The sequence below is a fragment of the Orcinus orca genome, chromosome 13 (assembly GCF_937001465.1).
Source record: "Orcinus orca chromosome 13, mOrcOrc1.1, whole genome shotgun sequence".
Classification (NCBI taxonomy): domain Eukaryota; kingdom Metazoa; phylum Chordata; class Mammalia; order Artiodactyla; family Delphinidae; genus Orcinus; species Orcinus orca.
In genome coordinates, this window is record NC_064571.1 from 38,927,193 (window position 1) to 38,946,932 (window position 19,740).

At 35.7% G+C, this 19,740-nt stretch overlaps 1 protein-coding gene across 12 annotated transcripts in view; it reads right to left on the minus strand.

Annotated features, from left to right (window-relative positions):
• Positions 1-19,740, minus strand: part of EHBP1 (EH domain binding protein 1) — a 494,124-nt gene that overhangs the window by 168,473 nt on the left and 305,911 nt on the right. For all 12 annotated transcript variants that reach the window (XM_049696094.1, XM_049696098.1, XM_049696097.1 and 9 more), the window contains 2 exons: positions 18,134-18,374; positions 6,749-6,938 (listed from right to left, as the gene is read on the minus strand). In XM_049696094.1, the coding sequence (XP_049552051.1) occupies positions 6,749-6,938; positions 18,134-18,374 (431 nt within the window). The remainder of the gene's footprint in view (positions 1-6,748; positions 6,939-18,133; positions 18,375-19,740) is intronic.

The window sequence follows — 19,740 nt, forward strand, 5'->3', positions numbered from 1 at the left end:
CTTTGGTAAATTATTTCCCTCTTTTTATTCTTATTTCTATAACCCTACTATAAATATAGTGAATCTCCTGACTCTATTCTTTATTTTTCCTCCCAGAATTTTAACCTCTTCATCTTTTCACCTTGAATTCTAAAGAGAATTTTCAAGTTTGTTTTCTAACTCATTAATTTGATGTTCTGCAATATACTATCAGTTGTTTATAAGTTTAAAATTAGAAAATTATGTTTTTTCATATCCAAGAGATCTTTCCTATTCTCAAATGATTACTTTTTACTATTTTGGGGGGAAAATTTTCAAATCTACAGAAAAGTTGCAAATATAGTACAATAAAAACCCATATATTATTAATCTAGATTCACCCGTGATTAATATTTTGTCTCAGATCATTATTTTTGGTACTTGCCCTTGTTTAATTCATTAGTAGAATGTCCAAACAAGTCACACTAAAAATACTGATTAGAAGTTCTTTTTAAAAAAACTTTTGTTTCTGTGCTAAGTTTGTTTTACAGAAGGTCATTTGCTCTGATGCTAGGATCAGTTCCCTTTTCTTGACCAGTTTATTTTATTTTATTTTATTTATTTACAAAATTTAAGGAGGCACTCATTTTCAGGTTCACGCATAACATTGTAAGTGTCCACTTATGAATCAGGCATCTATTGCCAAAATTTAAGGAGACACTAACTCTGGGGTTTAAACAAGTGCCATGTTTACACTTGCATTACCCTGAGAGTTAGTGGCTCTTTAAATTATGCACCCTAGTTGCCTCTCTTGCCTCACCCTAGTCCTAGCCCTGCTGTGCACGCTGTTGAGGGTCTTTTCTTTTCTTTCTTTTTTTTTTTGTTTGTTTCTTATTATTATGGAGTGAAATTTATCCAATACTGGGAACTGAGAAGGGTTCTGTCATAGTTTGTATGAATCTGTTCAAGTGCTCTAAATGTATTCCTCTTCTTCATGCAGTAAAGGGTGAGCTAACCAGTGCTTCGTTCACATTTATCATCAGTAATGTACCCTAAAGTGATCCTGTCAATGTACATCAATAACACTCAATTCACCATTTATTGCTAACTCCTTAGCCTTTATAAAGCTTTTAGCAAACAAGCCAAACTGAGTCATTAATGTGCTCAAATTATTTACCTTATTCAGGTTCTTTTTCTATGTGGTGGCACTTTTTTTCCCAATCCTCAACTGGAAAACTGTAACAGGCACCTATTTAGTTACTCTGGAATATAGTGATATAAAAGACCAACCTTTCAAAATCACACTTAATTACTCTACAAAATTTGTTTCAAAAGGCAAGCACCCTAATCATGGTTTGTTTCTTTAAGCAAAATGTAACATTTTATCTCTTCCACTGAATACAGTCAGAAAAATCAAGAGGCAAATTCTGCAACTGAGCAGAAAGAAGTCTAGAAACAGTATGGTAGAATGCAAAAACAAAAACCACAAACAAAAAACCCAAGTTATCAAAAGTTGAATAGTATTCCCTTCAAAATCAGTTTACTACGTTAACACAATGTTGTCTGAAAAGGTATGGTCGTTTTCAGAGCATAGAAATACTGGTGAGGTTATTGAGAAACTTTTTTTTTGGCACCTACAATGTCAATTCTAAAATATATTTGGACATGTGCACTGTAGGGCCTTGATTAGGGCAAGGCAAGAGAGGTTCCTGGGGCACAAAATTTAAGGAGACACTTCTTCACAGGGGGTGCAAATGAGACTCTGCATCTGCACCACCCTAAAAGTGAATGCCTCCTTAAATCTTATGCTCTAGGCACTGCCTTGCCTCAACTCTAATCTCAGCCCTGGTGCACAAATGGGGCAAATCTGACAAATGCACAGTAGCAGTAACTGATTTAAAAGCCCTTTGCAGTCTGAAAGAACCAGCTGTGTCTTCTACCTACAGTTCTGCAAAAAGTTCCTTGTGTTTTCATAATAAGTTATCCTTTTTGCTTAAGAAAAAAAAATCAACAAAATGGCTTGTTTCTATTAGTCATGACCAAAAGAATACTAACCAATAGAACAGGTGATACATACAGCTGTGCCCTATTTATTCTGTATTATTGAGGAACAGGGTATTCTGGTAAGTAAGGTATTCCAGTAAATAAAAACTTTACGGGTATGTTAAGCTTACCCTTATCTCACCCTCTGCAAGCTATCACTGAATGCAGTGTAGCATTTTATTTTATAAACTATTGTATTCAATTAAATTTTGATCTGCATCTTTTAATGATTTTCTTTGGAAGATGTGAGGCATTTTCAACTTACATGTGAGGAAATTAAGTTTGGCTGTGTGCTTATTGTATTTCAGCATGAATGGCCCATAGGCACCATTGTGCACAGTTTTGCACAGACAGAAATGGAGGTAAAGAACGTTCTAGAAGGAGGCCTTTATGTATAAATACTGAAAGGGTGTTTGCTTTGTGGTTTGAAATTGCTGGTAGAATCAATCAAGGGGACTACTGTGTGTAACTCTGACTTTGGTTTACCCTGGGCTTCTCACAGTTTCTGCAATCTGTACTCAAAAACATCCAAGTATAAAACTTGGGTCTCTACCAGCGCTTTCTAGAAAGAGGTAACAATATGAGTGAGGGCTTGAGTCACTTAGCTGGGTCTTGAGATATGAATGAGGTTTCCACTTTTAGAGATGGAGTAAGTGGACAGAAGTATCATGGTCAATCACTAGAGCTGTACTAATCAGGATCTTTGAGCGAGCCCTTCTCCACGTGACCAGGCTCATTTCATCATTGAATGTGCTGGGAGACTCCTCTCCGTGTTATCATAAGCGTAAGTGTAATTCTTGTGAAATCTTTATTGTCATTGATAGTTGGCTGTTAATACTGTGATTTTTATGGAATTAGGTATACAGTGCTTAATATATACCTTTGCAGATGTGTTTGGCAACAATTTCACTTATGTTCCTAAGCTCTTATAACCTGACTTGCACTTTATACTAAATTGCATGAATCATATCTAGGAGTTCAGAGTTATATACTTATTAACTTATATTCACAGTCAGTAAATGGTGATCAGCCACCATTGAGCCTAATTTATCATTTTATTTTATTGCATGCTTGTGCTCTGAATGTCAGGTTACTTCCCTAAATATTGGTCTTTTGTCCTAAGTTGTCTTAAAAAGTTTTATGGTCTTCTCATTTTACAAATGCAGAAATCAATGGTCTAAAGTGAGGAGCTTATGTCGATCTATACCAGTGGGGGGTCTTTAATTGCCTTTAGGGGGGTAGTTTGAATTTAATTTACAATACTGTAAATATTGTAAATAAAATGATCTCTTTGTTTAAATCCTGGTCTTGGTTCTTCTTCATAAATTTTCTTAAAAATAAGTAGTTTCAGGTGACAGGTGGGGGAAATTAATCATCTGGCTAAGCACTTGTTCTATGACACTGAATAGCCTCTGCAGTTAATTGCCATTGAGTGCAGTTTGGCATTTTGTTATCTAAAACAACTGTGGTGTAAATATTCTTTTATTATTCAACTAAAATTTGAGTCTGTTTTTTTTTCAAAAGCTTTATTTGAACTATTGCCTCCTTTTCAGTTTACAAATAAGGAGAATAACTGACCAAGAAGCATACCTTTTCAAGCATCAGAACTCCAATTTTAATGGAAATATTTTTATGACACTTTCCTGCTTTCCTAAACAGAATATTGTACACAAAGCATAATAAGAGTCTCATGTTGACTCAAGGTTGCCAAAATGGTCAATTATTTTACTAAGCTTTAATACTGCAAAGTCTTCAGGACTACTTGGATATATATACAGGTCTATTCCTACGATGAATAAGCCCCATACCACTGTGCTTTCTCAGCTGTCATTTATCATCTTTTATCATTGTCAGTATACCATTGATTCTAACCTTCTTCCTTATCTCATACATAATTGTGTAGTTAGTAGCTTCCAATTTCTTTTTTTTCTTTTTTGGTTTGGCAATGGTCCATTTTTTTTTTTTTTCCAAATGAAATCTTACATAAATATAAAAAATAAAAAGGTTTGTGCCATGGAAGTGGAACAGTGGGCCTAGTGACCTGCTGCTAAGCCTCTATACTTGGTTTCCAGTGCACAACACTGAGGTGTCTGATGGAACCCCAGGCCACCCCCAAACTAATACCACTGGTCAAATCTAAGAGTGACTTCCTCTCTTCTGAAGGATGAACTTTTTGGGGGAAATGTCATCTGGTATCTTGCACAAAAGGCAACAACAAAAAAGATCCATGATCTCATTACTCAGTAACCTCTGAGTATAACAAACAAAAAGAAAAGAAAAACATTTATAAAGTTAAAAAATTTAAACAACATAGAAAGGTAAAAAAGGAAAAGAAATGGCTTCTTCAATCTTGTGCATACCCACCATTACACCAAGACCTTTCTCCTCAAATGTAACCACTATTAAGTTACTTGTGATTCCTTCCATAAGGTATATGAGTGTGTATGTGTGTCTATATATATGTGTGAATAAAGCCTTTTAAATAAAACTTTATGTATACAGAAGCTATCATACTATACTCTGTTATGCACTTTGGTTTTTCATTTAATAAGATATCAGCAATCTTTTTTTTTTTTTTTTTTTTTGCGGTACGCCAGCCTCTCACTGTTGTGGCCTCTCCCGTTGCAGAGCACAGGCTCTAGATGCGCAGGCCCAGTGGCCATGGCTCACGGGCCCAGCCGCTCCGCGGCGTGTGCGATCTTCCCGGACCGGGGCACGAACCCACATTGCCTGCATCGGCAGACGGACTCTCAACCACTGCGCCACCAGGGAACCCCAGTAATCTTTTTTAAAGTAATCTTTGACAGTTGTGTTTCACATAGTTGAGTTATCCAAACTAACTTCCAGATCAGCAGATTACTGTGCATATGACTGATTGTGTTTCTATTGTCTGTGTCTGAACATGATGAGGCATTTTCTAAGAGAAGCATGGTGGTAAAATGCTCAGCTTTCTCCACAAACATCATTTATTCCACAATGTGTCTACAATGGAACACTATCCTCAAAATAATATAAAAAATAGCTATGTTATACTTTTCTACAACAGAACTTAATCACCGTGTGTAACTATGTTTCTATGGAAAACAGAATTTAGAGTTCCAACTTGGAACTGGAAATACCTCTCTAGACATAGAACAGCACAATGGGAAACATGGGTTTTAGACTCAAAAGACCTCAATTTTAATCCTGGCACTGTCAATACTAGTTTTATCACTTTGAGCAAGTTACTTAACTAAAGTTCAGTTTCTCATATGTAAAAAGGAGATAATGGTATGTATTTCTCAGGCTGTTCTGATCAAATGAAGTAATAGAACATTGCCTGGCACATAATAAGGTACTGTTAAGTCCCTTTCCATTCCCCTATAAAGGGATTAGGATTTCATGATTAGCTTCAAAATCCAATGGACTACAGAAGGGGGATGGGGCAGGGAGTAGGCAATCAAGCAGAGATTCAGGGAAACAAGGGACAGGTGTAGGCATTCTTGATGGTTAGAATGGATAAAGCTCCTACATAGCTTCTTGATTTTGACTAATGCCTCAGTTACTGTCTTTATTTTTGCTCTCATGGGTATAGGAATTGACCCTCTCCTTTGCTTTATATTTCTACTATCTGCTGCTTTCATTTATAGACCCCACCTCCATTTTCCCTAGACAACAGCAAGACAGAATTTAGTCCTAATTGCTCCTCCTAAAGTTTCACACAGTTAAAAAACAGCTGGTATAAAAACACACCTGTAGACTGACTTCTAGAATGGCAGAGTGAGGACCTCAGTGAACTCACTCACTCTCCCTCTGAAACAATGAAAATAAAAGCAAATAAATAAACTATTTCAGAACTCTGGCATTTAATGGAAGCCACAGCATGAACTATAAAATCCAAGAGGAACTACTGAAACTTGATGCCCTTGAGAAAAGCAGCAGCCCAGGCACCTGAAGTGGAATATGGTCCAGATAGCACATAATTAATGGAAATGCCAGTTCCAATCTTGTCTACTGGCTGGGGAACCCGTGATCTTTATCCCTCTGAGGTCAAGTTCATCTCACTTCCCCCCTAACTACCTGTGAGAATTAAATAATGTTATATGGTGACAACACCAACAACAAAACACTCATGAATATGGTCATGAGTTATTTACCTAAAAAAACTTGCTAAATCCAACATCTCTAGCTTACACATGAAAGATATACTATTTGCAGTCAAACCATTTAAAAGCTTTAGACTTTGTTTCAACACTGTGCTTCACCTTTCCATGAAGTTATTATCCATTAATATTTCTAAAAAAGAATGACAATAAGGCCAAAACTGTAATCTGACATAAACCAAAATGACAATACTGATATTCTTTGGCAAAGTATTTCTCTGCACTGAGCCTCAATCTTTCTAGTACGTTTATCAAAAGATGATTTCTACGTCTTCCTCTGTATTAGAGTAAGCTGTTTGTCATGCCTAGATGTATTTAAGTATCCTTTCTTCAAAGCACCAATGCTACAATCCTAATACCTTTCTTCCTCTGATTTCAAGACAGCATTTTAAAAACAAATCTTAACCCAAACTATCCAATCCATACTGTACCATAAATTTATAGACTCTCAAACATATATACAATGTTGCAGTATAATGGATTTACTTATATTTTACTTTTATATCATCAAAAATAGCTAATAATGACTTTTCTTAATTTGAATTAAATTGCATGGGGAAAACAAGCAAACACTAATACATGTTTTACTAAGATTAAACTCCTACCTTAGGAGAAGTGGAGAGATCTCTTCCTGCAGACATAACTGTGTTTTCATTTACTCCTCCTGTCTTTGGTGAGATGGCTGGTGGGGCCGGGACTTTTCTTTTTACTCTCCTTTCAGTTTCCAGTTCTTGAACTGGACTTACCAAATTATTTGGAGGAGGAGTTGGTTTAGGTTCATAAAAAGGATTTGATCTAAATGAAAGAAGAATTATTGTTAAATGTCTTTATAAAAGTAGTTTACTCCCAATTAAAATACCATAATATTTTCATTTATAAAACTAGAACATACTGAAAATGATAAGGAAAAACCCAAACCAACGATAACTTACAATCTGGAAATAGGCACTCTCAATCTTTTGTTAATCATTAACAATAAAACTTTCCCTTTTAAAAAGTATTTTTAAATCTTTAAAATACAAAGTCATACTCAGCTCTGCTATATACAGACCCTTGGGAAAATGTTTGTAATAAGAGTAAATCCTACATATTCTCCACACCCACAGAAGAGGAAATAAGATGAGAAAACATTGATTTTTTTTTTTATGCTCCCTCACCAAACTTTTTTTTTTCTTGAATTTCTTCTCTTCCTCTGTGTTAAATTCCCTTCCCATTAGGGACCATCTTTTAGAAGTTCATTCAGTGAGGTTCCTTTTTTTTTTTTTTTTTTTTGGCGGTATGCGGGCCTCTCACTATTGTGGCCTCTCCCGTTGAGGAGCACAGGCTCCGGACGTGCAGGCTCAGCGGCCATGGCTCACAGGCCTAGCCGCTCCGCGGCATGTGGGATCTTCCTGGACCGGGGCACGAACCCACGTCCCCTGAATCGGCAGGCAGACTCTCAACCACTCAACCACTGCGCCACCAGGGAAGCCCCAGTGAGGTTCCTTTAATAGCAAATTCTTCCAGGCATTGAAAATGTCTTCATTTCAGCCTCAAACTTAAATGATAGTTTAGCTGGGTAGTTTATTCTAGTTGTTAGTTAACTCATCTCAGCACTTTGAAATATTAGCCCCCTGTTGGTTTAATATTGCTCTTTTGTAAGTCATCTTTTGTCTCTGGTTGCTGCCTAAGATTAAGATCTCTTTATTTCTGGTTTTGAGCAATCTTACTAGAACATGTCTAAGTGTGTATTTCTTTTAAGTTTATCCTGTTCCAGAGTCCTTGAATCTCCTGTGTCTGGAGATTCATGTGTTTCACTAGTTCTGAAAAATTATCAGCCATTATATCTTTGATAGCCTCTTCTTTATTTTCTCTATTCTCTTCTCTAGAAAATCATATTAAATATATGTTGAATTACCTCTCTCCTTCATATTTTTACAAGTTTTTATTTCTCCTGTACTACATTCTGGATAATTCCTTCACATCTATAATCCAGTTAACTTCTTCACTTTTCATCTATGTCTAATTTAATGTTCAATTCTCCATGAATTTTTAATTTCATAAGCATATTTCTTCATATGGCTGTGTGTATAATACCTTAGGTACAAAAGATCTGAGTCATTAATCATTTACACATATTTACTTTATAGTCTCTATCTGATAAATCTATCATTTGAATTCCTTGGATTTATAATCCTTGTGTTTCTTTTGTCTCCTGACTCTTTCTCTTAGTAAACTATTTCCTTGTGTATTTTGTAATTCTAGATTGTGAGTTCAGGACTTGATCTGAGGAAATCTTGTGTAGTTGCTGGGAGTCCCTCTGTTCAGAGTATTTCATGCTTGCATTTGCCAAGCAGTTTAGGAGCCACTTTGTTTCTCACTTTCTTGGCTTGGGGGTTCCCAGATCATCCTGCCAGCATAGCGTCAAATCCACATGAAGGCAGGCCTATGCTTATAACTTCTTAGGGAAGTCTTCTTTTTTCTCTACCTGAGTCTAGCCCAGGCAGAAAATCTTCCTTGTTAACTCCCTTTATGAGTAGATATTTTTCTCGTTACTTATCCGTAAACACAAGTATCTGGTGTTTATCATGATTATTCTTCCTGTTACACAGTAATAAACTTTTATTCTGGTTATTATTTGTTTGTTGCATTTTTTTTCCCAACACCAGTCTGTTCCCTAGAATTCAATATCTTTATGCATAGTAACAAGAGAATTTCTGAGTCTGCAAAGCTAAGAACCAGATCACCCAAACATAATAATTATACCAAGGGAACTCCACTTAGTTATATAAAGTCTGTACTGGTGATAGCCTTCTGTGTTCAGTTATGCATGTTCTTTTAACTGTAACAGTACCAGATTCATTTAGAACCAATAACGAAGTATCTATATCTCTGCCTAAAGTCAGTCAGCTCTCACAAGACTCAGGGGACCAAGTGTATCTAGACCAGAGAGGGGAAATATACCATACTTGTGATGTCACTCTTACTCTGTACTCATTTCAACAGTTAGTGTCTTGTGACTTCTTCCCATTGAGCTGGGGATATAGCCTCAGAATCTCTGTCACCTCTGCTCAGGCCTTGCAGAGTTATTTTTCAAACTCTAAGAGTAGTTCAAAGGGAAGTAAAAATAAAGAAACGGGCTAAAAAAATTTTTTTTAACTCTAAAACTTAGAAAAGAAAAAAATCTCCCCTCTCCCCCTCAAAACTTACTATTTGCTTAACTGATGTTAAATGTTTCAGGACTGAACAAACCCACTACAATCTAAATGAATTAATTGAATCATGTGAACTATCTGGGTGATATTTTAAAAACTTATTCCTGGTTACACCTCTCTATAACAAATTTCCACAGTAGTTTGTAAGATGGTAGCTGCTACAATATTCATTATTAATTTGTCATATAAGTATGGTTAGTTTTTAAAAAAAACTTAGAAGTGTTAGAGGATAGATATTTCTATTACAGAAGGATCTGTGCTTAACAGAGAAAAAAATGACAGAATTCCTTATACAGGCAATTTTTTCAGTATGCTTTATATAATTGAATTTACAATACTAAGTTGCATGAAACTTTTATAAAACTTATCTAGCATGTATAACAAAGATATCTAGATACCGTCCTTTTTCTTCATGTCTCTCTGCCTCCCTCTAACCACCTGAATATTGGTATTCTTTATATATTGAAGGTAAATGCAAGTAGAAAAGTTCAGATAAACTAATTTCCAAAGTTGGTTCCTGAGGCTCATAATAAATACTAGAAACATAACAAAATGGACATTTTCTTGAAACAATTAGAGCTGTGTTTCTCAATCCATTTTACAGTATGACATGTAGTAAAAATGAAATTTGTATGCTATGCTAGAGTGAACATAGGAAACTGCTGGAAATTGAAGGTACCAAGGACTCCAGCTGCCCCAGACCATGCCTGACCGCCAAGAATACTAGGGGAATCAGTATCTCTGCAGGCCTGCAAGCCACCTCTGAGACAACAGTGTTCTAGGCACCACTGGTTAGGTACTAAATCATAATAAGGACAAGAAGCCTCTACTTACAAGGGCTTTAAATGATCCTCCATCTAGATCAGAGATTTCTAACTAAAACTTAATTTCCTACTCTCTAAGAGTGAACTGGATATACTTCCATGTATATGAAATATCCAAAACAGTCAAATCCATATAGAGAGAAGGTAAATTAGGAGTTTTCAGGAGATGGGGAAAAGGATTAATTGGAACTAACTACTAATATATATGGGATTTCTTTTTGGGGTGACAAAAATGTTCTGAAATTAGAGAGTGATAATGGTTGCACGACACAGTGAACAAACTAAAAACCACTGAAGTGTACACTTCACAGTGTGGCATTTTATGTTATGTGACGTATATCTCAATTTAAAAAGTGCTATTTTAAAAAGAGTAAATAGGAATAGTACATATATGTGATTATGAACAGTACTCCCTTCTCTGTAATGAGAAGAATTATATAATTTCTGATAAATACATTAAAAAATACTTAAACAGTAAGAAAAAAGTTATTTAAAGAATTAGCATAACTTCCACATTCTGTTATCATCTATGATCTGAATAATCTGTTTCAAGGCTTCTTACATCACTCTGAATAAACAATAATTATTTTTATTCTTATACTGTACACTTGAGTAATAAATTAGTTATATCATTAACTCACTGTGAACTAAACACTCATCAGTTATGTTATGTGGAAAACTGGACAGAATAACTTTAAATGACATTATTCATTGTTTAAAAATATAATTAATCCAAGAAAAAGAATTACAGAAAGAAAAATTAAAGTTGATTAGAAACAGTACTCACAAACGTAGTGAAGCAAGGGTGGAACAAAATCTGTATTCTTTTCCTCTCAATTTGAAAACTTATTTTTCTTTGAAAACACAATTCAAATGTATTAAAATGAGTGTGTAGCTTCCCTGAATAAACTTCAACGACAATTTCCCTTGGGAAACTGACACACAACCATACTAGAAATGATTTCACGCTGGACCTCAAAAGTCACTTCATAAATGTTTTGAAAAATATTACTGCCCTATCAGTTTTCACTTTTGCTACATAACCAGAATGGCTGAACTAACCCCCAAACACGAGAAAACTGAGCAACCCATACAGCTGCTAAGTGTAAAGGACACGTGCTAAAAGCCCTGAAGGGTGTACACTTTCTCCTCGGGGCTGATGGATAATGCTGAGTTTCTGAAGGTTGTTTTAGAACATCAAAGAACACAGCACTATTTATTTGTGAGAGTTTTATGTTAGAGGATCCAGGAAGAGTTTGGTAATGGAAGATGAGTCATATAGGCTTTTCACTTGATGAAAGGTCATAAGTTTATTACTGAAGTTAAGAACAAATTATGGGAGATTTCTGCTACTTAAGTTGGACCTACAAACTTTTGGAGAACAAGATGAGAAATACCAAGTAAGTAACACAGAGTTCTTCCTGGACATTAGCTGATGAGCAATCTTTAGAATTTATGGATGTGTTCCTTCAAAAAAGCTGAGTGTTTATAGACTACCTCTGGTAACCTCAGATGATTGAGCAGTTTAGAATGCTCTTTATTCATGGGAAACTTTGTAAAGGCTATGACTTTCATGTAGAAAAAAGAATGGTCAAAAGGAAACACCTAGTCATTCTGATTTTAGTTTTTATTAAGGCATTTTAAAAGTTTAAGCAAACACTGGATGTCTCTTTAATTTGTTAATAGGAGAGAGAAGGGTGTGTGTATGTTGTGTAATATTCATGCATTTTGGAATGACTGAATGCTTGTATTTAAAGTTTGCATTTACATTCAAATACTCTAGGTGTGTGGCTATTACTCAGCACCTACACCACCCATGAGAAATTTTATTTTGATCACACATTAGCTATTTCAAAGAAAACAAATATACGTGGATGGATCTACAGACTGTCATACAGCGTGAAGTCAGAAAGAGAAAAACAAATATCGTATATTAACGCATGTATGTGGAACCTAGAAAAATGGTACAGATGAACCGGTTTGCAGGGCAGAAATTGAGACACATGTAGAGAACAGATGTATGGGCTCCAAGGGGGGAAAGTGGCGGGGGTGGTGGTGGTGGTGGTGTGATGAATTGGGCGATTGGGATTGACATGTACACACTGATGTGTATAAAATGGATGACTAATAAGAACCTGCTGTATAAAAAAAAAAAAAAATTCAAAAAAAAAGAAAACAAATATAACAACTTTAGCAAGAGTAGAGCAAACTTTTTCAACCCCTGTATAGTTATTAATTAGTATTGAGATCTCAACCTGGGTTTGGAATCAGATGATTGTTATGATGTAATTCCCATACTTACAGGAGGTTAGAACATTTTTAGGTTTTATCAAAACCTAGCCATGCCCATGGAAGCATGTAGCACATGTGAGAGTAATTAGCCATGTGTTGTAAAATGAGGAAAGGTTGAAAAATGCAGTTCCAGAGCAGCAGAAACCAAGTCAACTACCTCATCCTTTCAAACAAGTCTTTCAAATATTTGAACTTGGTTATTATAGTTCCCTTAAACCATCTCTTTTCTAAGTCAAATAGTACCTATGCCCTCAATCACTGCTCATTTGATGTGGTTTCTGGACATTTTAATGACTCTGTTGCTCTACTGTTAACGCTCTGAATCATCAATCCCCCTTTTAAAGTGCAGTACCTAGAAGTAAAATACTGCTCAAAATGGGAGTTGACCAATGCACAGGAGAGGGAGGACATTTCTCCCTTCACACAAAGCAACTGTTCCCAACTTTCATACATCAAAGGAGCCTTTTTTATTATTCCCCTCTCAACCCATACATTCCATATTTTGAAAGAAATAACTATTTTCCCCAAGATCTAAATAATGTTAATATGATAAAATTCAGTATTTCCAAGGAAAGCAAAGGTCCATATAGCCTCACTGCAAGTAAACATATAATTATTATTTAGCTTTTAAAAAATGTTAAATATTCTGTAGATCTCCCCTGTTACACATCAATTATTTTCAACAAACAGACCTAAAAGCCCAAGAATTCCAGGCTGGGAATCACTCATGTGACACAGTATTTCTGTTAATAAACTTAAACATTGCTGTGGTTTTCTTTCTTTTTTTTTTTTTAACAGCTTTATGTACATATAATACAGTAAATGGCACATATTTAAAAAGTATAACTTGATGAGTTTTCTACATATGTATACAAGTGTGAAACCATCAGTACGATCAAGACTACAAACATTTCCAGTTCTCCAAAAGTTTCCTTGTATCCCTTTTAATCCATATCTCCCTCCACCTCCAATCTCAGGCAACTATGCATCTGCCTTCTCTCGAAACAGATTGTATTTTCTAGAGTTTTAGATAAAGGATAGCATACAGTATATGCTCTTTTTTGGTCTGGCTTCTTTCACTCAGCATAATAATTTTTAGATCGATCCATGCAGTTATATGTATCCATAGTTTGTTTTTTATTACTGAGTAGTATTCCACTGTATGTATATACCACAATTTGCTTATCTGTTTTCCTATTGATGGACACTGGGGTTATTCCCATACCTTGCTATTATGATAAATAAAGCTGTTAGAATATTCATGCACGAATCTTTTTGTGGACATGCACTTTGATTTCTCTTGGGTAAATACCTAGAATTAGAACGGCTAGGTCGACAGGTATATATGTTTAACATTTTAAGAAACTGCCGAATTGTTTTCTAAAATAGTTCACCATTTAGAACTTTGAGAGTTCTGAGAGTACCAGTGGCTCCATGTCCCTGACAGTATTTGGTTAGTAAGTCGTAAATTTTAGCAATTCAAGTTGGTGTGTAGTGATATCTTATATGGTTTTAATTTGCATTTCCTTGATGACTAAGATGTTGGGCACCTTTTTGTGTACACAATGGCCATTCTTACATCTTCTTTTGTGAAATGTCTGTTCAAATCTTTTCCCTCTTTAAAAAAGATAGTTTGTCATTATTGAGTTAAGAGTTCTTTACATATTCTTGATAGAAGTCTTGCCAGAGGGCTTCCCTGGTGGCTCAGTGGTTGAGAGTCCGCCTGCCGATGCAGGGGATGCAGGTTTATGCCGCGGAGCGGCTGGGCCTGTGAGCCATGGCCGCTGAGCCTGTGCGTCTGGAGCCTGTGCTTCATAACGGGAGAGGCCACAACAGTGAGAGGCCCGCGTACCGCAAAAAAAAAAAAAAAAAAAAAAAAGAAAGAAGTCTTGCCAGATAGGTGTTTTGCAAAGAATTTTAGCCAAACTGTGGCATGCCTTTTCATTTTCATAAGTGTTTTTTAAAGAGAAAAAGGTTTAATTTTGAAGAAGTCCAAATTATAATTTTTTTCCTTTGACTCTGTTTTTTGCATTCTGTTCAAGAAATTTTTGCCTACCCCAAGTTCACTAAGATTTTTCTCCTATGCTTCCTTCTAAAAGTTCCAGGGTTTTAGTTTTCACTTTTAGGTGTATGATCTATTTTTAGCTAACTTTTGCATTTGTTATGAGGTAAGGACTGTAGTTCTTTTCTGGAGGGGTGGGGGGATATAGACCTTTAGTTGTTCTGGCACCATTTGTTGTAAAGATTATCCTTGCCTGACTTCCTGTGCTACTTTTGTCAAAAATCAATTAGCAATATATGTGTGGATCTACTTCTAGATTTTCATATTCTCTTTCATTTAACTATATGTTTACTTTAAGCCAATTCCATGATGTCTTGGTTAATGAGTCTTGAAACTGGAGAGCATAAGTCCTCCAACTTTGTTCTTTGTTTTGAAACTTTGTTTCAAAATGTTTTTGGCTATTCTAGGTCCATTGTATTTCTATATACATTTTAGAATTAGCTTTATCAATTATTACCAAAAAAATACTCCAGAATTTTGATTGGGATAGCACTGAATCTACAGATCAATTTGAATCCATGGCCGTAATATTTCTTTCCATTGTTTTCTTTCAGCGACCTTTTGCTGTTTTCAGCATACAGGTATTGCATTGCACATCTTTGTTCAAATTTATGCTTGAGTTTTGGTCTGTTTGTTTTTTGGATGCTTTTGTATATGGTATTTTAGAGTTTTCTATTTCTGATAGTTAATTGTTACCATTGAGAAATACATCTGAATTTGTATACTGATCTTGTATCCTGTAACCTTGCTAAATTTACTTTTTAGTTCTAGTAGACTTTTTAGAGATTCCTTATGATTTTCTACATAAATAATTATGTCATCTGTGAAAAAAAGATAATATTGTATATCCTCAAATAACATGTATAAGAAGCTTAAAATAGTATTTTTCAATTTCCCCACGCTCAGCCTTTGTATGACTACTGTCATATGTTTTACTTCTACCCGTTCCCAAACCCAGAATATATTATTATTTAAACTTTAAAGTCAATTATCTTTTAAAGAGATTTTTAAAAATAAGACATGTATTTTATATATACTATTTATTTGCCATTTCCTGTGCTCTTCATTCCTTTGTGCAGATCCAAATTTCCAAGTAGTGTCATTTTTCTCCTGCCTGAAGGACTTCTTTGTAATATTTTTTGCAAAGCAAGTCTGATAAGTATGAATTATCTCAGTTCGTGCATGTCTGGAAATGTCCATTACTTAGACTTTTTTTTTTTTTTTTGGCTGGAAATAAAAATTTGTGTTGGCATGTTTTTTTCTTTCAGTACTTATATACCACCCCACTATCTTCTGACTTGAATTGTTTTTGTTGAGAAGCCTGGCAGTAGTTTTCTTCATCATTCTTGTGGTTCATTTCGGGGTTCATTCAGCTTCTTAGACCTGTAGGTTTATATATTTTGTTAATTGCTGAAACTTTTAGCCATTATTTCCTCAAATATTTTTTCTGTTCCGTCTTCTTCTTTCCTCTCCTTTTGGAATTCCAGTTACACTTACTTTAGATTGCTTGAAGTTGTCCCACTGATCCTCTGTTCATTTTTTTCCCCTTTATGTCTTTTTTTAAAAAATAAATTTATTTATTTATTTTTGGCTGTGTTGGGTCCTTGTTGCTGCGCACAGGCTTTCTTTTAGTTGCAGCGAGCGGGGGCTATCCTTTGTTGCGGTGCGTGGCCTTCTCATTGCGGTGGCTTCTCCTGTTGCGAGCATGGCTCTAGGCGTGTGGGCTCAGTAGTTGTGGCTTGAGGGCTCTAGAGCGCAGGCTCAGTAGCTGTGGCACACGGGCTCAGTTGCACTGAGGCACGTGGGATCTTTCCAGACCAGGGGTCAAACCGTGTCCCCTGCATTGGCAGGCAGATTCCCAACCACTGCATCACCAGGGAAGCCCCCCCCGCCGGCTTTATGTTTTAATCTGGAGTTTCTATTGCAAAGTCTTTAGGGTCACTAATACTTCCTTCTGCAGTATCTAACGTTAATCCCATCCAGTGTATTTTTCATCAGATTCTGTATATTTCATCTTTATAAACTGAATTTGGACTTTTTTTTTGTCTTGCATGCTCATGCTTTCTTCGACTTTCTTAAATATCTGGAGTATATTTATATAATAGTTAAATTACCACACTTGTCTATTAATTCCATCATCTGTACCATTTCTGCATTCCTATCTAAGGACTGAGTTTCCTCCTCATTATTAGTCAGATCTTCCTGCTTCTTTACATGCCTGATAAATTTCTGATTGGCTGTCAGATATTGTGAATTTTATGTTTTGGATGCTTAATTTTTTGGTATTCCTTTTAGTATTTTGGGGCTTTGTGTGGGATAGTTACGTGCAACCATTTTGGTTCTTTTGAGCTCTGCTTTTAATCTTTGCTGGGAAGGCCCAGAACAGCCTTTAGTCTCGGGCTGTTCCCCCACTACTGGCACAATACCCTTCTGAGGACTCAACTTGATGTCCCATGTGTTAGGAAGTCTTTCCTCTCTGGCTGGTGGAAACCCAAACTATTCTTAATCCTGGGTGAACTCCAGGGATTGTTCTGTCTAATTGTTTGTCCTCAATAACTTCCTCATATGCGTACTCTGATCAGTACTCAGCTAAAGACTCAAGAGAAACTTTCTACAGATCTCTGAAACTCTTTATGAGTAGGCTGTTCCTCTCTGAGACTCTGCCCACAAGTTCTAGCCACTCAGTACCTCCAAAGTCCAAAGTCTGCCTCCTCAATGCAGGGAGATTCTGGGGTGTTTGGGTTCTCTCTCCCTGAATTGCGGTTGGAAATTCTCTCCCATAAATAAAGCTTGGACAAATGTAGGGCTCACATTCTTCGTTTCTTTTCTCTCAGGGATCCTGTGCTATTTGTGTCCAATGTTTGAAAACTGTTGTTTCATACATTTTATTCGGTTTTTTACTTGTGTAAGACAAAAGCTGTATCTAGTCTATGCTACTCCAGCATGGCTGGAAGTTTTACTGTTGCTTTTTAAACATACTTAGGGCCACAGTCTGCGGCTACATGGGTTGCAATGTGCAACTCCAGAATACAATGTGAACATACCTTCCTCCTATCCCCAATCTAGATTTGAATAAAACAGAAACCCTAATCACACTGACTATTAATATACTAAGCTTGTGGTCAATAAACCTCTCATTTGGGTAAGAATAATGACTCAAATGCTCAAATGCAGATAATTCCTAATTTATAAATGTCATGATCTCATTGTTTGGCATTTGAATAAATCTTCTCATCAAATCAATATCATAAACGATTATTTGGTTCCCACAATAGACCCATAACATAACTGAAGTGTAATGCCTTCAGTAATCGATTAAAAACACCTAAGTACCATTTATAACATGGTTGCTGTGGGAAGACATAACTGGAATTCTAACCAGAGATTCCAGGAACGTGTTTCCTTCATTTGTTAGTTTAGGGTGCACACGTAATCATATGGAAGAGGGTGGGAGAGTGAGGGTCAAGACTGTAAAAATTTGGATGGGGGATGAGATAGATACTAACATGTAAACTATATATTAACATAGGGACAGACCTCTTTTTACCCATCTAAAGGTATATTACAGAAAGATCTCTTTAGTTAAAATATGATGAGAGCAAAATGAAGTGTACTTACTCATCCAACTCCTCTTCTTCAGCTTTAGAACTATCAGCATAGAGATACTTGCTCATGTCCACCGGTCTTATATTTTTTCTTTTTGTAGACTGGGGAGGAGAATCCTTTATAGTTACAAAGGCTTCTGGCTCATCAAATGGGTTCAAATACTGTGGAGTCTGTACCTCTTTAAAGGGATTATAGCTGTTATTATAAAAGGATTCTTCTGGTTTTTTAGGTGAAACTGTTTCAGTGATTTGTTCTATAAAACAATAGCAAAAGATGAATTAAATCAAATTAATACTATCTGATATTTTCTTATATATTTAGTGTTCTCAAAAATACTCAATCTTGAATTAATAAACTCTATGGGGTTGAAAGAGTGCAGATCAATAACACGTTTTATGAAATTGAGTTATTTGTAGTGAGGTGGATGGACCTAGAATCTGTCATACAGAGTGAAGTAAGTCAGAAAGAGAAAAACAAATACTATATGCTAACACATATATATGGAATCTAAAAAAAAAAAAAAAATAAGGTTCTGAAGAACCTAGGACAGGACAGAAATAAAGATGCAGACACAGAGAATGGACTTGAGGACACAGGGAGGGGGAAGGGTAAGCTGGGATGAAGTGAGAGAGTGGCATGGACTTATACATACTACCAAATGTAAAATAGATAGCTAGTGGGAAGCAGCTGCATAGCACAGGGAGATCAGCTCGGTGCTTTGTGACCACCTAGAGGGGTGGGATAGGGAGGGTGGGAGGGAGATGCAAGAGGGAGGAGATATGAGGATATATGTATATGTATAGCTGATCCACTTTGTTATAAAGCAGAAACTAACATACCATTGTAAAGTAATTATACTCCAATAAAGATGTTTAAAAAAAAAACCCAAACATAAAATTGTCAAAAAAAAAAGTTTTAGAGGGGCTAAGTCCAGAAGATGTGATATCTAAGATCTTTGTCTACTTCTCCAGGAATAGTGCTCTTCAAAATAGCATCTTTGAATTGTTAATGCCCTTGGAATCTCTATTAATGTTGGCATTATGGTATACCAATTTTGGAAATTTTAACCTTCTTAGAGGTACAATATCCTATTATTGCTTAATTTATTTCACTATACTAGCTTGACGTCTCAAACTGATATTTAAATTTCTGTTTTTAAAAGAACATAAAATGGATTAAATTTTGGAATAGTCTTTGGTAGTTACACAAGCAGAGACCACTTAGGAATCTGAAAATTCATTCTGGATATATAAAAAATACACCATTTACACTGAATTTGCTTTTGTAAAGTCTTCAAAGAGCAGGTTTCTGTACACTACAAGTCCTTAAATCTTTAGAGCTTTTAATGGGCTTTTCAACATAATTCATACCCAATCAATACCTTATTTAATAACGTAAAGGAATAACAAGAATTCTGAAGTTGAAAGAGCCACATTAAAATCATACTGAGAAGCAGACAGATGTGTTCCACTAAATTCTAATTGAAATTTCAAATTTCAATTTGAAAACAAAGGAACTCTTAAAAATAAAACTCTGACTTTACAGCACAAAAAGCACTACAACAGTGTCATGTCCTCCGACAATACTTATGGAGTGCTTAGTGCCAGCCTTTTTCTTTT